Source organism: Pezoporus wallicus, unplaced genomic scaffold, assembly GCF_028554395.1.
Source record: "Pezoporus wallicus isolate ANWC-B61680 ecotype Strahan unplaced genomic scaffold, APGP_CSIRO_Pwel_v1 contig_8057, whole genome shotgun sequence".
Classification (NCBI taxonomy): Eukaryota; Metazoa; Chordata; class Aves; order Psittaciformes; family Psittacidae; genus Pezoporus; species Pezoporus wallicus.
Window position 1 is genome coordinate 49,900 of NW_026637044.1, and position 18,047 is coordinate 67,946.

At 65.2% G+C, this 18,047-nt stretch overlaps 2 protein-coding genes across 3 annotated transcripts; one reads left to right on the forward strand and one right to left on the reverse strand.

The window, feature by feature from the left end:
- The first annotated feature begins 1,776 nt into the window (after positions 1–1,776).
- On the forward strand, positions 1,777–6,509 carry ATG9B (autophagy related 9B). Its single transcript, XM_057402807.1, has 14 exons — positions 1,777–2,253; positions 2,385–2,428; positions 2,575–2,639; positions 2,737–2,901; positions 2,979–3,120; positions 3,193–3,941; positions 4,035–4,188; positions 4,257–4,436; positions 4,532–4,777; positions 4,859–5,070; positions 5,201–5,303; positions 5,660–5,750; positions 5,897–6,018; positions 6,130–6,509. Exons 1-13 carry the CDS (start codon positions 2,154–2,156, stop codon positions 6,001–6,003), a joined length of 2,358 nt encoding a protein of 785 aa, XP_057258790.1. The 5' UTR covers positions 1,777–2,153; the 3' UTR covers positions 6,004–6,018; positions 6,130–6,509.
- Positions 6,510–6,896: 387 nt separating this feature from the next.
- Positions 6,897–18,046, reverse strand: NOS3 (nitric oxide synthase 3). Of its 2 annotated transcripts, XM_057402805.1 has the most exons (26): positions 17,774–18,046; positions 16,781–16,883; positions 16,248–16,396; positions 15,457–15,619; positions 15,255–15,346; positions 15,013–15,154; positions 14,798–14,937; positions 14,444–14,618; positions 14,249–14,350; positions 13,962–14,156; positions 13,814–13,887; positions 13,566–13,710; positions 13,363–13,467; positions 12,902–12,969; positions 12,717–12,833; positions 12,004–12,178; positions 11,796–11,925; positions 11,330–11,408; positions 10,755–10,942; positions 9,983–10,155; positions 9,335–9,545; positions 8,727–8,814; positions 8,450–8,571; positions 7,721–7,869; positions 7,185–7,379; positions 6,897–7,108 (listed from the first exon to the last, which is right to left on the reverse strand). In XM_057402805.1, the coding sequence occupies exons 1-26, from the start codon at positions 17,884–17,886 to the stop codon at positions 6,986–6,988; spliced, it is 3,516 nt and encodes a 1,171-aa protein (XP_057258788.1). In that variant the 5' UTR covers positions 17,887–18,046; the 3' UTR covers positions 6,897–6,985. The 2 variants fall into 2 exon arrangements, with proteins under 2 accessions (XP_057258788.1, XP_057258789.1); XM_057402806.1 differs by lacking the exons at positions 15,457–15,619; positions 16,248–16,396; positions 16,781–16,883; positions 17,774–18,046 and having other exon boundaries at positions 15,013–15,129.
- Between the last annotated feature and the right edge of the window lies 1 nt (position 18,047).

Sequence of the window (18,047 nt, forward strand, 5' to 3'; positions counted from 1 at the left end):
CACCCCTGGGTGGCGGGTCGTGTCTGTGCGGGGTGCGTGTCACCGCGGTGCCGTCGGGGTGTGTGTCACCACGGCGTGTGTCACCGCGGGGCTGTCATACTGCCTGTGTCCCCATGAAGGTGTCCGTGTCCCTGCGGGGTCGTGGGGTCCCTGTGTGGCACATGTACGGGAACATGTGGCACGTGTGTTCTCGCACCGGTCACTGGGACCCTTGCAAGGGCCTGTCTGTCCCCGCGGGTGTCTGTGTCCCCCGGGGCGCGTGGGGGACCCGGGCTGCCCTGCCCCGGCCCGCGGGTACCCCCATGACCCTCGGTCCCCGGCTGTTTACGCCGCCCGGGCTATTTTCGGTCGGCCCGGCCGTACGGGTATTTTTGGCCGCCCGGTGCGGGGCACGTGGGGCCAGGGCCGTGTCGGCGTCACCGGCCGGGACACCCGATCCCGGGGGACACGGTGGCTCTGTCCCCAACGGGGAGTTGCACAAGGCCGGGGGTCAGCGAGGGGGGACGGCGTGTCCGGTGGCACCGAGGTCTCTCCCGGCCGCGGCCGCGTTCCTCCTGCTGAATCACCGCCCCGCGGCTCCGGGACTCCTTCGTGCCCGCGGCCCCGCCGTACTGGCCCCGGTGCCGTGAGTCAGGCCCCGGCAGCGCCCGCGGTGGGGAGGGGCCGGACGGCATCACCTGGCCGGGCGCTGGCACCGGGCACGGGAGGGGACACGGGTGACGGCTGCGGGAGCACCGGCCGGCCGCGGTAAGGGGAGGGCACCGAGGATGGGCGGGGGGGTCCCATCCTCCCCAGAGGGTCGAAGGGTCCAGTCCTGGCCTGGGGCCAGGGGTGCTGCGCTTCCGAGGGAGGAGTGTGAGTCCCATCCTGCCCCAAGGAGCTGGGGGTCTCAAACTGCCCCAAGGGAATTGGGGTCCTGTCCTACCCTGTGGAGCTGAGGGTCCCATCCTGCCCTGAGGGTCCAGGGGTCCCATCCTTCCCTGGGGGGTGTGAGTCCCATCCTGTCACACGGGGAGAAGGGTCCTGTCCTGCCCTGAGACTCCAGCAGTCCTGTCCTGTCCTAGGGTGCCAGGGGTACTGTCCTTCCCTGGGGAGGTGGGGGTCCTGTCCTGCCTAAGGGGATAGGGGTCTTGTCTTTCCCTCCCCAAGGGGCTGAGAGTCCCATCCTGCCCTAAGGGTCCAGGGATCCTGTCTTTTCTCAGATAGGGTTGGTGTCCCATTCTGCCCCAAGGGAACTGGGGTCCTGTCCTTCCCTAATGGGCTGGGAGTCCCATCCTTCTCCAAGGGAATTGTCCCTGGGAATGTATTTTCCCAGGGAGCTGGGACTTCTGCCCCAGAGGTTTGGGCTCCCTCTTACCCCAAGGCCAAGGGGTCTTGTTCCTCCCCAGAGGGCTTGTGGTCCTTTCCTCTCTGGACTCGAAAGTCCCTAGGGCATTAAGAGGCCACGGAGGCTCAGGAGCTGGCCCTAAGCTTGGTCCTGCATCCCGGCTGCTGCCCTGGCTCTGGGCTGCTCACTGCCCCATGGCACCGGCCCCAGGGTGGGCTCTGAGGGGAAGGGGTCCATGGAGATGGGGGTCCACAGGGAGGGGGCTCCATGAGGATGGAGGTCCCTGGGGAGGGATCTCCATGGGGATGAAGATCTGTGGAGAGGGGTCTCCATGGTGATGGGGGTCCGTGGGGAGGGGTGTCTGTGAGGATGGGGGTCCACTCCACCCGGATGGAGGGGGTACGGCAGCATGACCTGAGGGTGCATGTGGGGTAATGGGGGGGGGGGTCTTTGCGAAGCTGCACAGGAGCTCTCCCGGGGCAGCTCTGTCCCGGTGCCAGGGGGGCACGTTCTGGCACTGGCAGTGCCCCAGCCGGTGGGACGGGCCAGATGGCGTTGCCGTGCCCGGGGCCGTGTCCGTGACCGCGGTGCGGGAGGCCAGCTCAGGCCACCCGAATTCGGGGCACGTGGGTGGCTCAGAGTGACCTCGCCGGCATTTCCGGCTGCCGACCGCGGGGCAGACAGCTCACCCCGGCTCGCCCTGCGCCCCACGGCGGGGCTCTGGCTGCCCCATGGCCCATGGGGCTCCCTGCAGCCGGGTGGGGGTCCCAGGGCCACGGCAGTGGGTGCCGATGGGTGTCCCTGGCAGGCGTCACGGCGGCGGGCAATGGCGGAGCAGGGGGAGTACCACCGCCTGGAGGACTTGGAAGAGGACTCGCCCCCGGGCGAGGAGGAGCTGCTGGTGCATGTCACCGAGGGGCTGCAAGGTGAGGTGGGAAGGGCCCTGTCCCTCAGTCCTCTTGCTGGTCACAGCGTGGGGAGTGCGGGTCCCAGGCTGGGGTGCCCCCAGGGTGCCGTGGCGCTGGCTCAGCCCCCGCTGTTTTTCTCTCCCTGACAGATTCCTGGCACCACATCAAGAACCTGGATAATTTCTTCACCAAGATATCCTTGCAGGGCCCCTGCCTGGCTGCAGCCCAGCCCTTCCCGTGCCGGCACCATGGTGGTGGTGGGGGGTACCCCAGTGTTGGGAAGGGGTGCAGAGGGGTGGTCCAGCAACCCAGGCACATGCTCCTTAATGCAGCCCCAACATCTACCACTTCCACCAGAAGAATGGCTTTGCCTGCATGATGCTGTCCGATGTCTTTGAGCTGGTGTAAGTGCCAGTAGGACCCCCACCCACTGTGCCATATGGTGCTGTATGGTGCCGTGCTGTGGGGCAAGGGGCTGTGCTGACCCCCCGCCACCCCCAGGCAGTTCCTGTTCGTGGTCACCTTCTCCACCTTCCTGCTGTGCTGTGTGGAGTACGATGTTCTCTTCGCCAACCGGCCTCTCAACCACACTGGTGGGACAGCCCCCGACCGCAGCAAGGTGACGCTGCCCGACGCCATCCTGCCTGCCCCACAGTGCGCCCAGAGGTGAGGAGTGGGGCTGGTGCAGCCACACAAGGCTCCTAGCACTTCCAGATCCCTGTCTGACACATGTCCCCTGCCAGGATCAGGGCCAGCGGCTGGATCATCTTCCTGCTGGTGATGGCGGCTGCGTTCTGGCTGTACCGGCTGGTGAAGGTGCTGTGCAGCCTCCTGAGCTACTGGGAGATCCGCACCTTCTACATCAAAGCCCTCAACATCCCCTCGGTGAGCTGTGGGGATGGTGGGTCTGTGCCATGCCAAGCTATGCTGGTGCCAATCAGTGTGTCCTTGGTGCAGGATGGGCTGTGCAACTACAGCTGGCAGGAGGTGCAGGCACGGCTGATCTCGCTGCAGCGCCAGCAGCAGATGTGCGTGCACAAGCGGGAGCTGACGGAGCTGGACATCTACCACCGCATCCTGCGCTTCAAGAACTACACGGTGGCCATGGTCAACAAGTCGCTGCTGCCCGTCCGCTTCCACCTGCCCCTGCTGGGCCCCATCGTCTTCCTCACCCAGGGCCTCAAGTACAACCTGGAGCTGCTCCTCTTCTGGGGCCCCGGCTCCCTCTTCCAGAACAAGTGGAGCCTGCGGCCACAGTGCAAGCGTGCGGGTGCACGCCGGGAGCTGGCCCAGCGCCTGGCGCGCACCATGGTGCTGGTGGGGCTGGCCAACCTGCTGCTCTGCCCCTGCGTGCTGGTCTGGCAGCTCCTCTATGCCTTCTTCAGCTATGCCGAGGTCATCAAACGGGAGCCGGGCAGCCTGGGCGCCCGCCGCTGGTCCCTCTACGGCCGACACTACCTGCGGCACTTCAACGAGCTCAACCACGAGCTGCAGGCACGGCTGAGCCGTGGGTACAAGCCAGCCACCAAGTACATGAACTCCTTCACCAGCCCGCTGCTCACCGTGCTGGCCAAGAACGTCGGCTTCTTCGCCGGCTCCATCCTGGCTGTGCTCATTGTCCTGACTGTCTACGATGAGGACGTGCTTACTGTGCAGCACATCCTCACTGCCATTACACTGCTGGGGCTCGTGGTCACGGTGGCCAGGTGAGTGTGCTGAGCTGTGCCATGGGGTGGAAGTGGGCACAGGGGGCTGTGGGGTGGTTGAGTGGGAGGTGGGACGCCTGCCCCTGCCCACAGGTCCTTCATCCCCGACGAGCACACAGTGTGGTGTCCGGAGCAGCTCCTGCAGCGTGTCTTGGCCCACATCCACTACATGCCAGACCACTGGCAGGGCAATGCCAGCCGCTCAGAGACACGCAGCGAGATGGCACAGCTCTTCCAGTACAAGGCGGTGAGCGCAGGCATGGCTGGGTGGTGGGACCGCCCCTTGACCCCCCCTGACACCCTTGTTGGCTGCAGGTCTTCATCCTGGAGGAGCTGCTAAGCCCCATCCTCACCCCGCTCATCCTCATCTTTGCCCTGCCCTCCCGCGCCCTGGACATTGTCGACTTCTTCCGCAACTTCACAGTGGAGGTGGTTGGGGTTGGTGACATCTGCTCCTTCGCCCAGCTTGACATCCGCAATCACGGCAATCCCCAGGTGGGGTGTCCTGGGCTTGGGGTCTCCCAGGGTGTGGTGTGCTGTGGGATTGGGGGTCCCGGCCATAGAGACCCCACTCACCCCCTGCCCCACAGTGGCTGTCGGCTGGGCAGACAGAGGCCTCCGTGTACCAGCAAGCGGAGAATGGGAAGACGGAGCTGTCACTGATGCACTTCGCCATCACCAACCCGCGCTGGCAGCCGCCACCGCAGAGCGAGCTGTTCCTCAGCCAGCTGAAGGAGAAGGTGCAGCAGGACGCAGCTGCCGCACCGCCTGCACAGCGCATCCTGGCCGAGGGGCCGCTGGGCACATCCCTCCTCTCTGAGGACTCGGCAGCAGCGGTGAGTGGGACTGGCACACGGGGTTGCAGAGGGATCCAGGGGTCTCTAGTGGGCATTACCCTGAACCTGTCTCCTCCACAGCCGGATGGTTTGCTGGCCAGTGTCCTGGCCCGGCCCATCTTCTCTGCCAGTGGGCTGGTGTCCTGGGACCGGCGCTTCACTCAGCCCTGCAGCACCGCCAGCGCCGCCGCCAGCGTCCTGGCATCCCTGGCATCCTCCCTGCCTGGGCCAGTGCGTGGCCTCGCCACCGACAGCCCTGGCTGCCACAGTGGCCGCCGGCTCCCTGAGGAGAGGTCCTGGTGATGGGGGGCTTGGGGGATTCTGCACCCCCTGGGGGGTGATGGAGGGTGGTTGGGATGGGGTGTTGTGGCAGGGATGGGGTGTTGTGGCAGGGCCTCACGCGCTCTCTGGCTCTGCCTGCAGCCTGTTCCTGAGTGAGTCGCGACTGCGCAGCCTGAGCCGCTCGGCGCTGATCACCGAAGTGGCCTCTGCTGAGATGAGCCTCCATGCCATCTACCTGCATGAGGTGCAGCCCCCAGCAGCTGCCTGCCCACATCCCTGCCTTCATCCCTGCCTGCATCCCTGCCCTCTTCCCTGTCAGCATTGTTGGGTGTGGCTGCACCCATCTGGGTGCTCTGCCCTTGCCTCCTGCCCACCACCCTCATGGGTCTTGCCTGGTCCTGGTATTAGTCCCCAGTCCCTTGTCCCCAGTCCCACGGCCCCATAAGGAGGCAGCTTCCCATGATGGGGGGCTCTGACCACCTGTATGGGGGCTTTAACTGCCTCCGTTGGGGCTCTGACCACCATGACAGGGGGCTCTGCTGTGATGGGGGTATCTGACCACCATGATTTGGCCTCTGACCGCCTCTCCCACTCTTCCAGCTTCACCAGCAGCAGCAGCAGGGCCCTGGGCCCCAGGCTGTAGGGGTGTGGATGGCCACGGGGACACCCAAGCCGCCCTCCATGACCGCAGGTGAGCACCTCACTGAGGGTCCCAGGGGCCTGGGGATGTGTGCTGACCCCTGTCCCCCCTAGGCCTGAGCCCCAAGATGGGGCACCTGTAGGGTCCTGAGGGCTGGGGCCCTAAGCAGGGGTGGCTCTGACCCCTGTTTGCTCCAGGTTCCGCTGCCAGAGCCTCGCAGGCTCAACACCGGGAGATGCCACTGGGTGGCTGGGCTGAGGAAGAGGAGGAAGAGGAGGAGGAGGAAGAGCAGACGACGACCTAGCTGGCATCAGCTTTGGTGGGTGAGGGCATGGCATGGCATGGCATGGCCAGGGAGGGTCGATGACGACCCCTGTGTGCCAGCATCCCCGGTGCTGTGGTCACTGCTGGTGGCCTGTTTCCTCTGCAGGGTCCTGGGCGTACTGAGAGCTCTCGGTGCTGCCAGGCACGGTGCCGGGAGAGCTGCCGGGAGGTGCTGGCTGGCAGCAAAGAACTCGCTGCTGCCCACCCTGCTGCCTGGGGGTGGGCATGCAGGGGGCCGGCCAGCCCTGCCCGGGCACAGAGTCTTGCTGGTGGCCCTGCCATGGCACAGGGGCCAGGGGTGCTGCCGGGGCAGCCAGCCCCTGAGGTGCTATATTTATGGGGGGTCACAGGGGGCCTGGGTTGCCCCTTGCTGGGGTTGGTGCCATTCCCGGTCCTGCTGCCTGCCCAGGCTGCTGCTCCCCACAGTGTCCTGCTCTGGGCACCGGACACATCGTCCTGCCATGGGAAATAAAGGTTTACAGAGGGGCTGTGCCAGTGGTGACTGTGCCAGGATCCAGCGGGAGGCTGGGGCCACACCAGGAGATGTGGGGCTGCACAGAGGGATGCCCTGCCATTGGCAAGGCCGTGGTGTTTGTGGCATGATGCTGGGATGCATGGGCAGATAGCGGTGTGGGTACCAGGGTGGTGTTGCTCACCCACAGCCACGCAGGTCACAGCCTAGAGACAAAACCTACAAACCCAACCACTGTTTCCCACTATCCCATGTCTGTCCCATCCATGGCCAAGCAGTGCTGGGTGATCCCATCGCAGTGGAGCCACAGAGCATGGTGCACCCATGTCCACTCCACTGGTGATGCTCAGTGCTGGCAGTGCCACCCAACACACTGGGAGAGGTGAAGCACGGGGACGGAGTTATCAAAACTAAACCTTTACTGGGAAGCAGCACTGCCTGCAGCGGGATGGAGGGGCCATCCGCAGGGGTCCCCTCTGCCCCAGCACACTCAGGGGGCTGGGCCTGGCTGCCGGCGCTCCTGCATAGAGAAGGACTGGCTGCGGATGCGGAAGGCCACCTCCTGTGTGCGGAAGGTGAGGCCGAAGATGTCCTCGTGGTAGCGGTTCTTGTCCTGGGGGAGCAGGCGTCAGGGTGGTGCGCCGGGGCATGGTGCCGGCACCGGTGCGCCACATGTCCACAGCCCTTACCCGCAGCTCGCTGATGAAGTCCCCTGCCTGCCCCAGTGTCATGCCGGCTTGCTGCACCAGGATGTGCTGCACCGTCTGCAGCACCTCGGTGGCCATTGTCACGTCCCCGCACACATACATGTGCCCGGCGCTCTGGCACAGCACCCTGTGCACCTCCGCGGCCAGCTGCGTCCGCAGCACATCCTGCACATAGGTCTGGGGACACCACAGTGGGGTGGCCACTGACACCAGCACACAGCCACGTGTTCCCATCCACACCCTGTCCCTATCCTCATTCTGTTCTAACCTCATTTCTGCCCCATCCTCATCAGTGTCCCCAGTCCACCCTTGCCTCCATCCTTGCGGAGTCATCTTTCATCCCTCCATCCTTGTGTCCTTCACTCCATCCCTGTCCCCTCTGCCTCTGTCCCCACCCTTGTCCTCATCATACCCCTTGTCTCCACTGTACCCCTGCCCTCAGCTCCATCCTTGTCCCAGTCTCCATGCTTGTCCCCGTCTCCATTCTTGTCCCCATCCCGTCCCCATCCCTGTCCCACCTTGGGGGTCCCTGGCTCGCGGGAGAAGGCAGTGAAGACCTGGCTGAGGGCCCCCTGCTCCTGCGCCTCCTGCATCTCCTGCCGGTAGATGTGGTCCAGTGCAGAGGAGCGGCAGCCAAACACCAGCACCATGCTGCCCAGGGGACCGCCTGCAGGGGGGCAGTGGCTGGGACGTGTCCTCGTGGCCCCATACCCTTGTCCTCATGCCCTGCATCACTGCTCTGCTATGCTCTGCAGCTTCCCAACCATTTCCCTGTGTCTCCATGCTGCCCTGTCACCATGTTCCCCCATCCCCATGTCCCCATGCCCCCATACTGTGCATAATTGTGGCACCACACTGTACTTGTGTCCCCATGGCCCCAGCCTTCATCCCTTTCCCCATGTCCCCAGTCCTGTGTCCTGCATCCCACAGTTACCATGCCTTGCATCCCCATGCCTCCAGTCCCCATGCCATACCCCTCCATCCCTCTGCCTTGTTCTGCATCCCGGTGCCATCACGTCCTTGTGTCTCCATGCCCCTGGATTCCATCCCCTTCCCCATGTCCCAAGCCATGTGCCACATGTGCCTGCATCCTCATGCCACTTTGTCCTCATGTTCCCATGTCACATCCCTCCATCCATCCCTGAGCCTTGTCCTGCATCCAGGTGCCACCATGTCCTTGTACCTCATCCCCCCCAGCCTTCACCCCCGCTCCACGTGCCCCTTCTCCCCCCATCCCCATCCCTGACCTTCTGTCTGCAGATGGTGCAGCCGCTGCTGCCAGAAGCTGCGGAAGGGCGCGATGCCTGTGCCGGGCCCCACCAGGATGCAGGGGGCCTCGGGGGTGGGCGGCAGCCGGAACGAGGGGGCCCTGCGGACAATGGGTCAAGGGGAGCGGGGGGACCACGGGGCAGCCCCCGCGGAGGGGTGGAGCGGGGTGCAGGGCATGTCAGGAGATGTCCTGCAGGGGGAACCACTGAGGCATGCTGGAGGTGGGGGGGGGAGGCAGGCAGGGTTGTCCCTTACCCTCGGATGAAGGCAGGCACAGTGTCCCCGGGCTGCAGCCTCGCCAGCCATGTGGAGCAGACACCGTAGTGCAGGGGGCCCTGTCCGTCTGTGGGGACCCAAGGGCCTGGAGGGGCTGCGGCAGGCAGCAACCTCCAGCAGGGAGCCCCCCAGCAGGCAGACCCCCCTCCCCAGCAGGTCTTGGGACACTTTCATCCCCACGCAGTCTGGAGTACAGGGGACATGGAGCCTGGGATGGTGAACGGGGCACGGGGAATGTCCCTGGAGGCTCTATCACATCCAAGGGCAGCACTCAGAACTGTGTGATGGGGCTGAGTGGGAGCCTGGGATGGCCTGGAGATGCCCCGGTAACCCTGAAGGTGCCTGAGGAACATTGGAGGTGCCCTGGGGACCCTGAAGATGCTCTAGGGACCTGGGAATGCCTGAGGGACCTAAGCGTGCCTTGGGGAACCTGGAGATGCCTGAGGAGGCCTTGAGGTACCCTGGGAACCTGGAGATGCCCTGGGGACCATGCAGCACAAGGATGCTGGGAGCAGTCATTGCCGTGCCTATGGCAGGGCAAAACGCAGCAGCCCCCAGCACTCGTCCCCATCCCCGTCCTCACTCACCCTCACTGTGGTAGGTGACAACAGCCACAGTGAGGTGGATCTCCCCGGGGCTGAGGCCAGGTGCGGAGCTGATGGAGTAGTAGCGAGGCTGGAGCAGAGGGAGCTGGGTGAGCAGCAGGGAGGCCGGCAGCGCAACAGAGGGGAACTCCTCCAGCACCTCCAGCAGTGTGGGGCACCGGAACCATTTCCAGTCCTCGTACAGCCGGGCATCCTGCAAAGCACCCAGCTGTGCCATGGCCGCCACACCAGCAGCCCCAGCTGCTGTCCCAGCCAGGGAGGGGACCAGCATCCCAGCATCCCAGTATCCAGCAAGGGAGGGGCCCAGCATCCCTATATCGCACTATTCAGCCAGGGAAGGAGCCAGCCAGCATCCAAATATCCCCATCAGGGAGAAACCCATCCCAGTATCCCAGCCAAGAGGAGCCCAGCATCCCAGTATCCTGATTAGGGAGGGCTCAGCATCTCAGTATCCCGGCCAGGGAGGCACCCAGCACCCCACTATCCCAATATCCCAGGCAGGCAGGATAGCACCATCCCGATATCCCAGTACCAGCCAGGGAGGAGGGCAGCATCCCAATACCCCAGCCACGGACGGCCCCAGCACCCCAGTCAGCAGGGACCAAGCCTCCCAGCGCCCCCAGCCCGCACCTGGCCGAGCTGCTGCAGGCGCTGCTGGTCGCCGGGCTCCCGCGCCAGCGAGGCCAGGAGCTGCAGGAACTGGGGGCTCGGCGGGGCCACGACGTCCAGGAAGAAGGTGAGCGCCTGCGCCAGGGTGCAGGGGGGCAGGCGGCTCTGCGGCACCCAGGGAGGGGGGCACCCACCTGCGGGATGGGCAGGGATGGCATCAGCAAGCCATTGGGGTGGCATGGGGATGTTTTTCTCCTTCTTTTCTCCTTCACTTTCCCTTCCCATTCCCCTTCTGCTTCCCTTTCCCTGTCCCCTCCTCTTCCCCATCCCTTTCTTTCTCCCAGTTCTTGCTGCTTTCTCTTCCCAGACCGTTTCCTCCCCCTTCCCCTTCCATTTTTCCCTTTCCCCTTTCTCTTTCCCTTTCCCTTTCCCTTTCCTTTTCCCTTTCCCTTTCTCTTTCCCTTTTCCCCTGTCTCTTTCCCTTTCCCCCTCTTTCCCTTTCCTTTTCCCTTTCACCTTCCCCAGCTCCTGCTTTTTCCTCTTCCCCTGCCCCAGCCTCTTCCCCTTTCTCCTTCCGTGTTCCTTTCCTTGTACTCTTCGTTTCCCTTTTCTCCAGGCCCTTCCACTTCACTTTTCCCAACCCCTTCCCCAGCCCTGTCTCTTTTCCCTTTCCCGTTTCCCTTCTCCCTTTTCCTACACTTTCGTTTTCCCTTTCCCCTTCTTTCTCACCCTCTTGCCAGCCCCTTCCCTCTCCCCTTCTCTTTCCCCATCTCCATCCTGCCCGGTCCCGTACCGCTGGGGTCCCCCTCCCGACTCTCCACGCTCACGGGCTGCTCGGCGGGCGGGGGGTCCTGCACGCGTGCCAGCAGCCCCTGGACCAGCTCGTCCCGGTTGGCCGGGAACACGCCGAGGTGGTCCCCGGGCTGGTACCGCAGCTCAGCCTGCCCTGACGAGCACAGCCGCACCAGCAGCGTGGCCCGGCTGCCGCGGGGGTCAGCGCGGGGGAACCCGGAGGTGGGGGTCCCAGGGATGGGGTGTCCCGGTCCCAAGGATGGCGGTGTCATGGGGATGGGGGATGCCGGGGATGGGGAAAGCGGGGGATGGGGGTGGCAGGGGATGGGGGTGTCCCAGGGATGAAGGCATCTGGGGGTCCCAATGGCACGGGAATGTGGGAGGTCCTGGGGATCAGGGTGTCGAGGGATGGGGGTTCCTGCTCCCAGGGATGGTGATGCCACAGGGATGAGGGTATCTCGGGGGTGCGAGGGAGTACTGGGGGTCCCAGGGGCATGGGGGGGTTCCCAGGGATAGATGGTCCAAGAGGCGGGGTAGTCCCGGGGATGGGGGGGTCCAGGTTGGGGGGGGTCTCACCTGGATTCCTCGCTCTGCAGGTTCTCCACGGAAAGCACCGTGCAGGGGAACACCCGGCGCTTGTGCAGGTGGGACAGCCCTGAGAGGGTACGGGGGGGGGCTGAAGTTATGGAGGGGGCACAGGGGGACTGGGAGGGACTGTGGGAGGGCTCGGGGCTAACAGGGTGTCCTGGGGGGCAGTTGTGGGGAGTCACAGGGATGCTGGGAGGGAATGTAGGGGTGGGGGTTTACAGGGAGTCACGGGGGGCTGGAGAGATAAGGGGGTGACAGGGGGACTGTAGGGGATTCCACGTTTGCACTTGGCTGAGGGTGTCTCGAGGGGGCTTTGGGGTGTCCCTAGAGCTGTGGGGTGCAAGGCAATGTCCCAGGAGGGGGGCATGGGGAAGATGCTGGTCGCACGGGGGGGGTGATGCAGAGGGTCTGGGGGTGCTGGGGGGGGATCGAAGTTGCCGGGGTGTGGTGGTACCTGCGAGGGTCTCGGTGGCCTGGGGCTGCACAACCAGCCGGTGCCTTTGGCGCTTCCAGCCCTGCGGGGGGGCGAAGAGCTCCTCGGCCCCCCCTGCCCCGTCCCCCACACAGAAGGTCTCACAGGCCGCCTGGGGACACAGAGCGGGGCCCGGTGGGTGCCGGGGGTGGGGGGCAGTGGGTGCTCCCCCCCGGTGCCCCTTGCTGACCTGGAAGACGAGGCGAGCCCATGTGCGGAAGGACTCCTCCTGGGCGCAGAGCTCGTCGCCCTCCCCCATGGGCAGCACCCGCTCCCCCCCCAGCTCCTCCAGTCGCGTGTCCACGGCGCGGGCGAAGGCGCAGAAGTGGGGGTACGCCCGCGAGCCCAGCCCGAACACCGAAAACCTGGGGGGGGGGGGGGGGGGGGGGCTGTGAGCGCGGGGATCCCTGACCTGCTGGTCGAGGGGTGAAGAATGCAGTGGCGAGGGAGGGGGCACGCAGGGCTGGGGGAGATGGGGACATGGGGCTGGGGGTAACAGGGGCTGAAGGGGATGGGTACACCGGGCTGTGGGGATGGAGCACCCAGGACTGGGGACACCCAGGGCTGTGGGGGAATGCTCCTGACTGTCAGTGGGGCGCACCCAGGGATGTGTGTCAGGGTAGGGGGTGTGGGGATGGTCTGTGTTCAGCAGGGGTTGGTCAGGGCCGTTACAAGCAGGGTTCAGGGTTGGGGCTGCTCCTGCCCCTTCCCACAGCCATGGGACAGACAGGGCTGGTGCTGCTGGTGCTAGGGCTGGTGCCAGGGCTGGTGCCCACCACAGACTCTACCCCATCCCCACCAGCAGCTGGACCCCCAACAGGGCATCCTGAGCCCCAGCAGGATGCTGAGCTCTGCCAGAGGGCCCCATGCCTATGCCCATGGCTGTGGCCATGGCAGCGGTACCGCAGGGCGCCCAGTGTGCCGGCACTGTCCGTGTTGCTCAGTTGCCGCCGCTTCTTCTTCCAGGAGGCGACGAGCTGGTCAGACTGTGAGACACTGTTGAACCGCAGCTTGTAGCTCCTGTGTGGGATGGAAAGGTGAGTGCAGGGCCCTGGCAGGGGTACCCCCAGTCTCCCCCAGGTGCTCACATGGGTGGCTCAGCCTGGGAGGTGCTGGTGTATGGTGAAGTCATCTCCATCAACGCCTTGGAGAAGCTCTGTTGGGGGGCAGCATGTCACAGGCACATCACTACCCCATCCCCATTATATCCCATCCCCATCCCCTTCCCATCTTCATGCCCATCTCCATCCCCATGCCCATCTCTATCCCCATGCCCATCCCATCCCCATCTCCATTCCCATCCCATCCCCATCCCTTTTTCCATCCTCATCCCCATTCCAGTTCCCATCCCAGCCACACTCCATCCCCATCCCTATCTCCATTTCACACTCATCCTTACCTCTATCCCCATACCATCCCATTTCCATCCTATTCCATCCCCATCCCTACATTCATTCCCATCCCAGCCTTATCACATCCACATCCCATTGCCATCCCCATCCTATCACTATACCCATTCCATCCCCTTTCCCCTCTAGCAGCCCCTCACCTCTGCACACTCAGGGGGGTCTCCATTGCCAAAGGTGCTGGTCACCACCAGCACCAGGGTCTCATGCTCCAGGGACACCACATCGTACTCATCCATGCACAGCACCTGAGTGGGGAGTGGGATACAGGGCTGGGATGTGGGCATGGAGCTGCAGCTGTCCCACTGCAGCCCAGGCTGTTGCTCCCCCATCTCCCCCTGCCCACCTTGGGGTCAAAGGCATGTCGGAAGAGCTGGCAGAGGTTCCAGGCATAAGTCCGGGATTTGCCAGTCTCAGTGGCATAGAGGATGGTGGCCTTGACGCGTCGCGCCATCATGTGTCCCATCAGCTTGGCCGAGATCTTCACTGCACTGCGGTGCGGAATGTGGGATCATTGGGTCAGCATCCAGCCTCAGCCTGGGGCCCCATGGGCAGAGGTCCTCCACAAGGACCCCTCCAAAGGTGGACACCTACTTGGCCACCTCCTTGAAAGTCTTTCTCCTGGTGACAGTGGTGCCTTTGGACACATAGACCTTCCAGGCATCAGGCTGTGGGGCAGGCAGGGGGTCAGCCATGGAGCTGTGGGGTTGTGGGAACATGGAGATGGTGCGGCTGGGCTCACCTGGTAGCGGAAGGTTGGGCAGAGCTGGTAGTTGACCATCTCCTGATGGAAGACAGGCGTGAGGCTGCCTGAGATGGGGGGCACGATCCAGACCCAGTCGGCCGGGCACCCGCCTCGCGTCCGCAGTTCATTCTCCATGTGCTTCACGAAGGACTCGGTGGCTGCGTGGTGGTCCACGATGGTCACCTTGGCCACCTACGGGTGGGGGCAGAGGGCTGGGGGTGCTGGGAGCCCTGGCATCGTGGCGGTGCCGGTGTCCCCTTGGCATGGCGGTGCCGGTGTCCCACCTGGTAGCTGTGCAGCACGGCGATGTTCACCTCCACCGCTGCCTTGTCCTTCCACAGGGACGAGGTCGTCCGTGTGTCCAGCCCCATGCGCAGGGCCACTTCCTGCCGATGGCACAGCATGGTACGGTATGGTACAGGGGGCTCAGCCTGGCTGCCCTGGTCACAGAGGCTCCCAATGGGAGTCCCAGGGCTCACCGGCAGCAGGTTGTAGCGGTGGCTGTCGCAGAGGTTCCTGGTGCCGATCTCACTGCTCATGTACCAGCCATTGAAGGGGGCTGCTGGGAATTCCAGCCCCCCAATCTCCAGCAGCATGTTGGAGACAGCTGGCAGTGCGTACCACCGCAGCCCCAGCTCCTCGAACCACGCCAGCCTGCACGGGGGAATTCCAGCCAGAGACCTACACCAACCCCGTGAGCATCCCCAGCCTCCATCCCAGCCCCATTCCCATCACCCCAGGGGCAACCAGCCCCACAGCCATGACCCATGGGGGATGGAAGGGGCCATGTGGGGCAGGTAGGGGTCGGGGCAGGGGGGCACAGCCCCACTCACGTGGGGTGCTGGAGCGGCACCTCGAGGACCAGCTCTGGTGGAAGGGGGAAGAGCTCAGGGGACTCCTCGGGGCTCTGCAGCAGCAGCGGCAGCACGTCAAAGCGGCCGTCACCAGGGGTCCAGCCATGGTGAACACAGAGCTGGGGGTGGCAGCGTCAGATGGGGGTGACACCAGGGGAATCAGGGTGTCTGGGGGTCCTTAGGGGTCTCCTCACCTCTGTGATTTCCACATTGGCCGGGTCCCCCAGCACAGAGCCGTCGGGCTGCCGGTACCCGGCATAGCGGATGAGCTGCGTGTTCCAGATGCGGAAATCACCCCGGCCCGGCATCCGCTGGGGGAAGATGGTGATGGCAGACCTGGGGGTCCAGGGTGGGAAGTCACCATCACCCCACTGCCTGTGGGGATGGGTGCTCCTGCCCCGGGTGGGGGGTTCTGGTGGCTGGGAAGAGCTCTCACCGAATGTTGCCACGATTGGTGGCATACTGGATGTGGGTGCAGAGGAAGCTAAACATCTCCCCAACATTGGCACAGTCCCGGGCATCGAACACCTATGGGATGGGGTCAGGGCAGTCCAACAGATGTCGCACGGCCACCCCATGGAGCACCGACCCCGGGGTGCCCCACAGCTATGGGGCAGGTGTGGTGCGAGGGTCCTCACCTGTAGCTTGTTCCACTGGATGCGCCCCACGCAGCGTGCGGCATTGCGCCAGGCCTGCTTGGCACCAAAGACGAGCTCTGGCTCCAGCAGCTGGTAGGTGCCGCTGGCCGCGATGGCAGCTTCCACCTCCCGCAGCCTCTGGGTGTGTGCCGGGGAGTTCTCCCTGCAGAGACCCCACGTCTCAGCTCCCCTGCACTTCTGTGGGGTGCCCCAAGAATGGATGGGGATAGGGGTGCCCTGGGCCACAGCTGGGTCTATGGGGTTACACTATGGCTGGGTTGGCGTTATGAGGTGTCCCAGAGCTGAAATGAGGTGTGCCCTGGGGCTATGGAGTTACATTAGGGCAGGGATGGGGATATGGGGTGTCCCAGGGCAAGGATGGGGATGGATGGTGCCCTGTGGCTATGGAGTAACTGGTGCAGGAATGGGGATGTGGGGTGCTCTGGGGGGGAAGTGGGGATAAGGGTGTCCGGGGGCACATCTGGGGCTATGGAGTTATGTTGGGGCAAGGATGGAGATAAGGGGTGTCCGAGGGCATGGATGGGAATGTATGGTGCCATGGGATGGAAGTGGGGATGGTGTGTGCCCCGGGGCTATGGGATTACTTTGGGGCAGGGATGGGGATATGGAGTGTCCCAAGGCAGGGATGGGGTTGCGGCTGCCTTGAGACAAGGATGGGGCTTTGCAGTGCCTGTCAGGCAGGGCTGGGGTGTGCCCTAGGGACAGCACCAGGGCTGTGGGGTGCTTTGGGGCAGCTCGGGGGCTGTGTGGTGTGCACCCTCCCCGCTCACCGCCGCAGGGACACGTAGTACTGCGTGATGAAGTCCCGGGCCAGCCCCAGCAGCTCCTCGGCGGGACGAGCACCCTCGGGGACCGGGGTCGGCAGCGGCCGCGGGAGCACCAGCGAGCCCAGGCAACGCTGTCCAGAGCAGGGCAGCTCCTGGGGAGGGGGGGTCATCAGGGGGCCCTGCCTGCGCCACCAGTTCCAGAGCACCCATCTCTGCAGCCTCATCCGCACGTCCTCCATCCTGTGTCCTCCAGCCCTGCACCCCCCGTCCTGCACCTCATCCCTGCAGCCCCATCCACATGTCCCTCATCCTGTACCCGCAGCCCTGCACCACATCCTCATGGTCCCCAGCCCCACACCCCGAGCCTCGCATCCCCAGTCCCCGTGCTCCGTACATCCATGCTCCCAATTTCCGTGTTCTCCATCCCCATGACCCCCGTCCCCGTGCCCCTCAGCCCTCCGCCAACCTGCAGCCCCCCATTCTGCACGTTAGCCCTGCACCCTCCATCCTGCAGCCCCATCGCCGTGGCCCCCCACCTGCAGTGCCTGGGCGCACAGCGTGTCGTAGCCGATGCTCCCGGTCTCCCAGTTCTTCAGCCGGGCGAAGCGGGGGGGCTCCGCCGGGCGGGTGGGCGCCAAGCTGGAGAGGGGCAGCCCTGAGCCCAGCCCCGCACAGGGACGGGGGGGTCTCAGCCTGCCCCACACGTGGAGCACTCCTGGAGGTCCCGGCGGAGGGGTAACCCCACTGCACTTGCTCCAGCAGCTCCAGCACTGGGACCCTCGCAGGACCCCAGGGTGCTGAGGACCGCGACCCCCGGAGAGGGTACGGAGGGGCAGGGGGGCGATGGGCTCGGAGGCTTAAGCGGGGGCTGAGCTGGAGGGGGTGCAGAGGATGTGGGGGGCGTGGGGCGTTCCTGGGCCTGGTGGGTGTGTGTGAGTGTGAACAATGGCTGTGAGTCAGAGCGGGCACTCGGCCACCGAGGGGGGGACCCAACTCCCGTCCCTATTCCCTTCCCCATTCCCGTCCCCTCCTGACTGGGGGGTCCCCATGCATTCTGGCACTGCTCCACCTCCCACCCCACGCCATCCCACACTCTCCCTCCCCTTATATCCATCCCCATGTGTCCCATCCAGCCCATCACATCCTGGTGTCCCAATGTGTCTCACGGGCTGCTGGGGGGCTGAGGGCACCGCAGTGGGGCTGCCAGGGGCAACACCGTGGGGCAGGGGATAGCGGAGTGATGCCATGGGGCACCACAGCAGGCGGTACAGGGCTCTGCTGCACCATGTCCTGCCCCCGTGAGCCGCATATACCGCCCCACTGGGGACAAATATCCAGGAGGACAATTCCCCGGTGGGCTCCTGCCACGTGGAGACGTCTGCAGGAGCGGGTCCAGGCAGGAGGTGACCAAGCAAGGGGTCCCCACCGAGGCACAGTGGCCGGTAGCCCCGGTGTGTGCTGTGCTGGGTGCCAGCGCCGCGTCTGCCGCCAACCACCATCCAACCCCGGCACCGTCCCCGCGCACCCACCTGCCCCGCTCGGTGCCGCCGCTCTCCTCGGGCACCGCGCTGACCTGTCGGGAGCAGAGGCCGAGGCCGCAGGACCGCGCGGCGCCGGGCAGCACGGCCGGCAGGTTGCCCATCGTGCCGCCACTGAGCCGCCGGTGCCGGGAGCGGCCGCTTCCTCCGGCTGTGGTGGGAAGTGGTGACCTCGGTCGCCCGCGCCTCCGCCCCGCGCACAATGGGCGCCCCACCACTGCCACCACACAGCCTGGGACACACCGAGGACTCTGCCATGGGGCGG

What these genes read in the sequence shown, in the direction of transcription:
- ATG9B (XM_057402807.1), top strand. Translation starts at nt 2,154, where the DNA reads ATGGCGGAGCAGGGGGAGTACCACCGCCTGGAGGACTTGGAAGAGGAC. An exon ending in TGGATAATTTCTTCACCAAG is followed by an intron (nt 2,429 to 2,574) that starts ATATCCTTGCAG and finishes TGCAGCCCCAAC; the next exon opens with ATCTACCACTTCCACCAGAA. An exon ending in AAGCCCTCAACATCCCCTCG is followed by an intron (nt 3,121 to 3,192) that starts GTGAGCTGTGGG and finishes TCCTTGGTGCAG; the next exon opens with GATGGGCTGTGCAACTACAG.
- NOS3 (XM_057402805.1), bottom strand. Translation starts at nt 17,886, where the DNA reads ATGGGCAACCTGCCGGCCGTGCTGCCCGGCGCCGCGCGGTCCTGCGGC. An exon ending in GTGCCTGCCTTCATCCGAGG is followed by an intron (nt 8,572 to 8,726) that starts GTAAGGGACAAC and finishes CATTGTCCGCAG; the next exon opens with GGCCCCCTCGTTCCGGCTGC. An exon ending in GCACCATCTGCAGACAGAAG is followed by an intron (nt 7,870 to 8,449) that starts GTCAGGGATGGG and finishes GCCCCCCTGCAG; the next exon opens with GCGGTCCCCTGGGCAGCATG.